This window comes from Entelurus aequoreus, linkage group LG03, assembly GCF_033978785.1.
Source record: "Entelurus aequoreus isolate RoL-2023_Sb linkage group LG03, RoL_Eaeq_v1.1, whole genome shotgun sequence".
In the NCBI taxonomy this organism is placed as follows: domain Eukaryota; kingdom Metazoa; phylum Chordata; class Actinopteri; order Syngnathiformes; family Syngnathidae; genus Entelurus; species Entelurus aequoreus.
The window spans coordinates 79,533,204-79,543,203 of record NC_084733.1 but is presented as its reverse complement, the minus strand read 5'-3'; the positions used below and the strand labels follow the sequence as shown (position 1 = coordinate 79,543,203).

Genomic DNA, 10,000 nt, shown 5'->3' with positions numbered 1-10,000 from the left:
TGGGGTTGTCCTGAACCGATACTAATATATCAGATATCACCTCACATGTAAAATGTGATATGTCCGATGCAAGCAGTGTTTACTTACTTTACTTTTTATGAATATAATATTTAACTATAGCTTTATTTGTATTTTATATTTTTTATAATTGTATTATTTACAATGTTTCTGTCCATTTTTACACAATTAGTTTATTCTTGAATTATTTTGTTCCAATATTTATTTGAATTTTTATTTATTTATTTTGTTTGTTTTTTAAATTTTATATTTACAATATTTTTCAAGTTTTTTTTAAACATTTATATTTGTTTAAATAAGAGTAAATAAGCCATCAACAAATTTCATTAACATCACCATTGGGGTTGTCCTGAACCGATACTAATATATCAGTCCGATATCAGATATCACCTCACCTGCAAAATGTGATATCATGTCCGATACAAGCAGTGTTTACTTACATTACTTTTTTATGAATATAATGTTTTACTACAGCTTTATTTGTATTTCATATTTTTTAAACAATTGTATTACTTACAATATTTCTGTCCATTTTTACACATGAATCTATTTTTTCTTGAATTATTTTACTACAATATTTCTTAAAATTTGTATTGTATTTTTTAAATTTTGTTTACAATATTTCTTAAGTTTTTTTTATAATTTATATTTGTTTGAATAAGAGTAAATACGCTATCAACAAACTTCATTTACATTATCATTGGGAAAGTCCTGAACCGATACTAATATAAGATATCAGTCCGATATCCGATATCAGCTCACATGTCAAATGTGATATGTCCAACACAAGCGGTGTTTACTTACATTACTTTTTTATGAATATAATATTCTACTGTAGTTGTATTTTTTTCCTTTATTATTATTTTATTACTGACAATATTTTGTCCATTTATATTATTTTATTATTATTTTATTTATTATTTTATCATTGTTTTGTCTTTATTAATGATTTTACTACTTAAAATATTTCTTAAAATGTTTACTATTTATATTTGTATGAATATGAGTAAATAAACCATCAACAAACTTCATTAACATTATCATTGGGAAAGTCCTGAACCGATACTAATATAAGATATCAGTCCGATATCAGATCACGCTCACATGTAAAATGTGATATCATGTCCGATACAAGCAGTGTTTACTTCCATTACTTTTTTATGAATATATTTTACTATAGCTTTATTTGTATTTTATATATTTTTTCCTTTCTTTATTTTATTACTGACAATATTTTGTCCATGTTTATTGTTTTATTTATTTTTGATTATTTTACTTAAAATATCTCTTTCAATTTTTGTAATTTATCTTTGTAAGCTATCAAGAAACTTAATTACCTTTACTATTGTGATTGTCCTGAACCGATGTTGATATCAGATATCCGTTTACTTGTGCAAAGCTGGACAAATGTCCTCCAAAGTGTTTCCTAGCAGCTACGCAACAGCTAAGCACACAATAGCGCACAAGCTAGACATAAGCAATAATAACTGAACAATACTGCAATATAAGCAAGTATCCAATAATCATAGTTACATATTACTTACACATACAATGTCTCCAAGGCAGAAGTGTATTAGAAAGTATCCAGTAAGAAACGTGTCCGCATCATTCAATTTTCTGCGTCATGACCTTAACTTCATGAATTATTGTGGCCACTAGGTGTTGCAAAAACAATGATTACCAATTTAAAGACGTCATAAGTCCATACTAGACAGTTAAAAAGGAATGGGTTAGTGGTTTTTCATACTGACCCTTGTTCCGTTCCGTACTCAATTCACTTCAAACCTTTTTGTAACATTCCACACTAGAAAGTATTACAAGTATGTGTGATTTCTGCTGATATCAGACCAATATCGGCAATTTTTAGGCTCCATGTAAATTAAAACAAAGTCCTATTCTAGTGGTACACCAAATACGTGTTTTTTGAGGTGGTACTCTTGGCACCTAAACAGCTGTGGTGTGTCCAGGGTCTGCAGGCGGCCCAGAAGGAGTCCCAGGTGAAGGTGATGGAGGGCCGGCTGAAGCAGACGGAGATCACCAGCGCCACACAGAACCAGCTGCTCTTCCACATGCTGAAGGAGAAGGCAGAGTTCAACCCCGAGCTGGATGCCTTGCTCGGCAACGCCCTGCAAGGTAAACCAACGCTCTTTCAAAGCAGGGCTTGTCCAAAGTGAGGCCCCGTAGCTCATTTTCCAACGGACCCTGGCACAATTGTTAGCATTTTAATATTAGCATGCCAGCTATTTTGTTAATTTAACAGTTCTACACCTCAGCATCTAATATTTTGTTACTTGACGAAAGATACCTGTTAGCATGCTAACATTGGTATTCTAGTTTGTTTTTTCTTAGCTAATTTGCAGGTATGTTCCTCAGGGACATTTTTTTTGTTAATTGAGGAATGATACCAGTTAGCATGCTAACATTATTTTAAATGTCTTTTAGCTAATTTGCAGTTATGCACCTTAGCGTTACTAGACAAATGATACCTGTTAGCATGTTGACTTTTTAAAAAAATTTTTAAGGATAGGATAGGACCTTATTGTCATTGCACAAGTACAACAAAACTATGTTTTCAGCACAAACCTGTTCAAGATTAGACAAAAAGTGTACAGGGTTACAGAACAGGAACGCTGATGGGTCGCCAAAGGCACCCCGTAAAAGATGGGAAAAAGGTAAAACGCTGGGGAAAAAGATGAGTAAAAAAATACAATCTAGACTGGGCTCCTAAGGGGGCCTAGTCTGGAGTGGGAAAAAACCTCCATGCCATGCACACATAAACATGTTACATTTAATCACAACTCGCAACAGAGGGGGGGGGGAGTTGGGAACCTGGAGGTCGACTGCTGCTATGAAGCGCTGGCAGCCGTCCATCACCCCGAAGGGGAATCAAGCGGTGGTGGGGGTGTGTGTGTGTATATGCCCATTGTCTTGGGTGTGTTGATGTAGTGTAGTAGTAGGTAGTAATCAACGTTCCCTCTAAGGTGTGCGCCTGCGCAATTGCGCACTGCTCAAGCGTCCTCTGCGCTCAGCAAATATATGCCGCGGTCCAAATCAAATCCCATCTGAATTCTAAACAAAATAAACACATAATTTATTCTGTGTAATTTTGCAATGCAACTCTGAGTGACAGTGACAACAAGCAGCCCTAACGGTGTTCGTCAACACAGTTCAATTTAACACCGTTCAATTATTGTAACGTCTATCGAGATGCTTCGAGGACAGGAATTATATTGATCACTTTATTGAGCAAAACTGTTTATATTCGGACATAACCACACCAAAAACACGAGTAGAAAACTTCTATCTCGAAAAACTAGTCATTTTCTGCCGTGCAAACCAGGCCAAAACCAACTTGTCATCTGTCACCAACACACATTTTACTAAGCCACTGGTGCGTTTATGGCCACACAAAAAGTCGGACAGCTCAAACACCACACAAAGTTACACTATGACTCCTCAGTTATACGTGTGCTTATTCTACTGTCATTTATTTTTAATGTTAATTTATTTATATTAATCATGGAATGCTGTTGCTAGAGAAAGTTACAGGAATGCACACTTCATCCTATGCTTACATTTCATTGTGCAACATGAGGATGTTTAAGGGGAACTAAATGTGATCTCTGAAAGGGGTACAAATGATTTCCAAAGCAGGACCCCCACCCAGACATACCATACAATACTAATCCAAAGCTTATAAAAACAAAATTTCTTTTATTTTCATTACAAGTGGGCCAAATTACTAATATTACAAAATAATCTCATGAAAATGACTCCTCTCATTTGAGTGTTATTATAAAAGATTGGTTTGAGACAGGTGTGCTGCTGGTATTGCCACGTGTGATGTTGCTCACATGTGCTCCACCGAATGCTCAGGGAGTTTTTGTGTTTGCTCAGACACATGAACAATTAGAGGGAACATTGGTAGTAATATAGCACTGGTTTTAAAGGTGAAGACTACCAAAATGGCTTTTTATAGGTAGTAATATAGCACTGGTTTTAAAGGTGAAGACTACCAAAATGGCTTTTTATAGGTAGTAATATAGCACTGGTTTTAAAGGGGAAGACTACCAAAATGGCTTTTTATAGGTAGTTATATAGCACTGGTTTTAAAGGGGAAGACTACCAAAATGGCCGCCGTATCCTTTTGATTTGTCATTCTGTGGCCCTCAGTGGAAAAAGGTACGACTAAAGCGGTCATTAATCAGTGTTTCCCATAAACTGCCAAGATACCTGTGGCGGTGGGGGCGTGGCTATGGGCGTGGCCATGGGAGTGGTCACCATGGCATCATCGAGTAATTTGGATAATTTACTACAATGATTTGATTTTCTCTAAAAAGGCTAAAAAAATGTATACTTACTAATTAATAACAGTTTTGTTTTAAATGTCCATCCATCCATCCATTTTACAATATAATTACAACACTTTATGTACATATTTATATACAGATTTGAACAATAAGTTATTCACTGAAATATATTTATTAATTGTGGTTCTTACAAAAAATATATCTTATAAAATATAAAAGCAAAATGTCTCTTAAAGCTCTGCCCCTTTAATTAGTGCATACTAAATAATTTAACTTTAGCCTACTACTACAACCATATTATTTACCAGCAACATAAAGTGAAACAGAGGCAGAGGTGTCCTGCCACAGTCAGTAACAAATAAACAGAAAACAGTAGTGGTGGTAGATAGACACAGAGCTTCATCAAACATCTGATCCCCTGAACAAAGAGCTCCAAAAATCTTGAACTTTAGACTGCCATCAGTTTTACTCCCTACATTTAACCATGTGTTTCCTACTGCCTGCAGACTTTGCACCCTTTGTTATATACACATGTTGTGTTTCTAATATAAATACATTTAATAAATCCATCCATCCATCCATCCATCCATCTTCTTCCGCTTATCCTGAGGCGTTCCCAGGCCAGCCGGGAGACATAGTCTTCCCAACGTGTCCTGGGTCTTCCCCGTGGCCTCCTACCGGTCGGACGTGCCCTAAACACCTCCCTAGGGAGGCGTTCGGGTGGCATCCTGACCAGATGCCCGAACCACCTCATCTGGCTCCTCTCGATGTGGAGGAGCAGCGGCTTTACTTTGAGCTCCCCCCGGATGGCAGAGCTTCTCACCCTATCTCTAAGGGAGAGCCCCGCCACCCGGCGGAGGAAACTCATTTCGGCCGCTTGTACCCGTGATCTTGTCCTTTCGGTCATAACCCAAAGCTCATGACCATAGGTGAGGATGGGAACGTAGATCGACCGGTAAATTGAGAGCTTTGCCTTCCGGCTCAGCTCCTTCTTCACCACAACGGATCGATACAGCGTCCGCATTACTGAAGACGCCGCACCGATCCGCCTGTCGATCTCACGATCCACTCTTCCCTCACTCGTGAACAAGACTCCGAGGTACTTGAACTCCTCCACTTGGGGCAGGGTCTCCTCCGCATTTAATAAAGTCAAATACAAATAAGGCAACAAGAGAAGTATCCTACACTTCTCTTTTGTAAAGTCAATCTGAACAGCCGATATGGGCATCTACATCAACTATATGATTTGCCTGAGAAGCTGGAGAGGGGGAAAAAAAAAAAAAAATTATTATTTTTTAAATTATTTTTAATTTTTATTTGTGGCGGACGTAATTCTTTAAAAAATGAATGTGTGGGAAACCCTGTTAATTTCCTGGTGTTTTCATGTGAGCCTTTTGGTACGTGTGCACTGACTTGTGCCTTGCTCTTGTTGTGTCTGCCCCCCCCCCAACCCCCACGGTTTGCTTTGTTCTTGCAGAGCTGGGCGGCGTCTCAGCTGGTAAGTGAGTGGACGCATGCACTCGATGAGACTAACGTGACTTGGACAGGTGCATGAGGTGCAGCAGACTTGACACCCTGAACCCCTCCCAGCTCATCACTCGCTGCAGCCTCCACAGCTTCAGCGCCCCGCTAATAACAACCCTTACAGGAAGCGCGCCCGGATCATGTGACCCGAGCCGACGCCACCCCCACTCAGGAGCCACAAACTAATGACTCCTCCCCGCTTTCTCCACATGATCTTTAACCTCTCTCTCTCTCTCTCTCTCTTACTGACCCCGCGGGAGTCGCTGTCCAAGCAGCATGCCTTCATCCGCCTCCCTTCTTCACCTCGCCTAACCCCGTTTTCCTTTTGATAGAACCACACGTTGCCTTTTACGGACGTGAGCTCGCTTCATGTTTGTTGACGTTGTCGTGTTCCGCAGAAACGGGCGACGACAGCAGCAGCGACGAGTCAACCGTCAGCCCCTCTGCGGACGGAAGGTGAGTCCAAGTAGTACTTTTACTTCAATGCATAAACTATTTAACGCACCGGATGTTTTCCCTTCAGCGCTGTGCCGTCTGATCTCATGAAGTTCTGTGGCGACACCAAGTCCAGGAACAAGGTATTGGCGCCGAGGGCTGGACAATGAATCCGATTGTAATCTCTGTTTCGATTTTGACTTTGCACTTTTATCCATCCATCCATCTTCGTCCGCTTATCCTAAACCAGACCTGGGCATTCTGCGGCCCGTGGGCCACATCCGGCCCTTTGTGCGTCCCTGTCCGGCCCGCGTAAGGCCAATCATAAATTACAAAATACATTTTAAAAAGTATCTTATGTCGAGTGTGCAATACAACGGTGCTGCTTTTGTTTTGAAAAGCGTTATTTGTGTTACTTCCGTGTGGACTATGCGCGTGCGTGATTGTGAGTGAATGTGAACAGCTGCAATCACAAATGACAAAATAAAGTTTAAAAAACATCTATGTCGTGCGCGCGATACAACTGTGCTTCTTTTATTTTGAAAAGTGTTATTTATGGGCGTATGTCCGTGTGTAACCTGTGAGTGAAGGTGCACAGCGACAAGTGATGCACGGTTTATACCCGAGACGCTAAAAAGAGAAAAGTTGATGACGAATGGCGTGTTTTCAACAAGACATGGACTGCCAAGCAACGTTCCCTCTAAGGTGCGCGCCTGCGCAATTGCGCACTGCTCAAGCGTCCTCTGCGCACAGCAAATACATGCCGCGCACCAAATCAAATCCCATCTGAATTCTAAACAAAATAAACACATTTATTCTGTGTAATTTTGCAATGCAACTCTGAGTGACAGTGACAACAAGCGGCCCTAACGGTGTTCGTCAACACCGTTCAATTGAACACCGTTCAATTATTGTAACGTCTATCGAGATGCTTCGAGGACAGGAATTATATCGATCACTTTATTGAGCAAAACTGTTTATATTCGGCCATAACCACACCAAAAACATGAGTAAAACACTTCTATCTCGAAAAACTAGTCATTTTCTGCCGTACAAACCACGCCAAAACCAACTTGTCATCTGTCACCAACACGCATACCACTAAACCACTGGTGCGTTTATGGCCACACAAAAAGTCGGACAACTCAAACACCACACAAAGTTACACTATGACTCCTCAGTCATACGTGTGCTTATTTTACTGTCATTTATTATTAATGTTAATTTATTTATATTAATCATGGAATGCTGTTACTAGAGAAAGTTACAGGAATGCACACTTCATCCTATGCTTACATTTCATTGTGCAACATGAGGATGTTTAAGGGGAACTAAATGTGATCTCTGAAAGGGGTACAGATGATTTCCAAAGCAGTGCTTTTGGTATAAAGTTAAGTTAGGTTAAATGAAAGTATTATTATTAATTATTATTATTATTATTATTATTTATCTTACGATATATATCAAAAATAATATTGAGCAACATTTAATTGAAATATTGTTGATGTGGCCCTCCAGCAGTGCTCGGGTTGCTCATGCGGCCCCCGGTAAAAATTAATTGCCCACCCCTGTCCTAAACAGTGAAGCCCAGACTTCCCTCTCCCCAGCCACTTCGTCTTCATCTGACCACAGAACTTTCCTCCAGAAGGTCTTATCTTTGTCCATGTGATGACGGATGAAACAAAAATTGAGCTGTTTGGCCACAATACCCAGCAATATGTTTGGAGGAGAAAAGGTGAGGCCTTTAGTCCCAGGAACACAATTCCTACCGTCAAGCATGGTGGTGGTAGTATTATGCTCTGGGCCTGTTTTGCTGCCAATGGAACTGGTGCTTTACAGAGAGTAAATGGGACAATGAAAAAGGAGGATTGCCTCCAAATTTTTCAGGACAACCTAAAATCATCAGCCTGGAGGTTGGGTCTTGGGCGCAGTTGGGTGTTCCAACAGGACAATGACCCCAAACACACATCAAAAGTGGGGCTCTCCCTTAGATATAGGGAGGATCTCAAAGTAAAGCCGCTGCTCCTCCACATTGAGAGGAGCCAGATGAGGATGCCACCCGAACGCCTCCCTTGGGAGGCGTTTAGGGCACGTCTGACCGGTAGGAAGCCACGGGGAAGACCCAGGACACGTTGGGAAGACTATGTCTCCCGGCTGGCCTGGGAACGCCTCGGGATCCCCGGTGAGGAGTTGGACAAAGTGGCTGGGGAGAGGGAAGTCTGGGCTTCCCTGCTTAGGCTGCTGCTCCCGCGACCCGACCTCGGATAAGCGGAAGAAGATGGATGGATGGCGTCTAACAATCTTTGTGAACCCTTTCAGTTGGGTTTCCTTTTCACACTTTGCACTATTTTCTTACACTCTAGTACTTTTTCTTACATATTCCTTCATTTTAAGAGCTTAAGTGTTCAATGTGATTTTACTATTTTGTGTACATTGTGTTTTCCATGCTTGTGTTGACATTTCCTTTCTGCCTTGATAGCTGAGGTATTACAATAAGAGGAAAGTTATATTTAAAATAAAAATGTTTACATTTAATATTTTTTACACCTGCTCCTTATTTTCCATAGGTCGTCAAATTATCAGTTATTATCCATATATAAAACACTTATATGGTGATGTAATAGTTTCCGGCCCTAATATATACAGTGTAATAGCAACCAGCCAGGTTCCAAGGAAATACGCCCCCTTGTGGCTGTGAGTCGCACAGTGATGACATCACATGCTCTGATTACGTCATTGTTTGGAACTTCAATCTGTTTGGTCACTTCCTGTCTTTACGTTGGCTCTCTCCGCAGGCTCGCAGGAGGACCACCACTCAGATGGAGCTCCTGTACGCCAGCACTGACTCCGCCCCCGACGGCCACATGGCCGACTTCTCCGGGCCCCCCATGTTGCCGTTAGCCGAGACGCCAGACGGCGGCGGAGACGCGGACACGCTGGGCTCCTCGGTCCGAGACTTCGCGGCACTCTCGACTGGATTCCCCTCTAAAAACGTGTAAGTCTGCGTTTGTTTTGGTGTTCCGCATGTTGTTGTGTTTTGGTGTCACGCTGTTCCCGCGCTCCGAACCATCTCCTTCAAGTCAGGAAGCTTTTAAGGAAGTTCTCCCTAAACCTGCATGTCCTTTGTCGTCATTTCACCTTCTTTTTGTTTTGTTGTTGGTTGTTGTCCTTCGTAACGTCTCCATCAAACCAACCATCAGTTCGGGCTCCAGAGTGCCGTCGGTCCTGGAAAAGAGAGCGCCGGAGCCTTCGCCGCTCGCTCGCAGGAAGACCTATGACAAGGCCCAAGCGGCGTGCGACAGGGCGAAGTTCAAGGAGATTAAACAGTAAGAGCTTGTTGTCCACGAGGGAGGCTCTTCTCCTGCTGTGGGAGGAGCATGCTTTGTCCCACTGACTACTACTCTTCAACTTTTTAAACTCCACTTTTTCCAACTTTTTAATCTCAACATTTTCCAACTTTTTTAGCCTCAACATTCTTCAACTTTTTTAACTTTGACAATCTTCGACTTTTTTAACTTTGACATTCTTCGACTTTTTTAACCTCGACATTCTTCAAATTTTTTACTTTGACATTCTTCAAATGTTTAACTTTGACACTCTTCAACTTTTTTAACTTCGACAATCTTCGACTTTTTTAACCTTGACACTCTTCGACTTTTTTAACTTCGACACTCTTCAACTTTTTTAACTTCGACAATCTTCGACTTTTTTAA

The 10,000-nt window shown here is 40.8% G+C and overlaps 1 protein-coding gene across 3 annotated transcripts in view; it reads left to right on the top strand.

Annotated features, from left to right (window-relative positions):
• Window positions 1-10,000, top strand: part of kif21a (kinesin family member 21A) — a 93,765-nt gene that overhangs the window by 69,952 nt on the left and 13,813 nt on the right. For 2 of the 3 annotated variants that reach the window (XM_062042860.1, XM_062042861.1), the window contains 5 exons: window positions 1,986-2,151; window positions 6,251-6,308; window positions 6,376-6,430; window positions 9,083-9,282; window positions 9,488-9,613. In XM_062042860.1, coding sequence (XP_061898844.1) covers window positions 1,986-2,151; window positions 6,251-6,308; window positions 6,376-6,430; window positions 9,083-9,282; window positions 9,488-9,613 — 605 coding nt within the window. Of the gene's footprint in view, window positions 1-1,985; window positions 2,152-5,805; window positions 5,827-6,250; window positions 6,309-6,375; window positions 6,431-9,082; window positions 9,283-9,487; window positions 9,614-10,000 lie in introns of all 3 variants that reach the window. The other variant, XM_062042859.1, reaches the window with a different exon arrangement.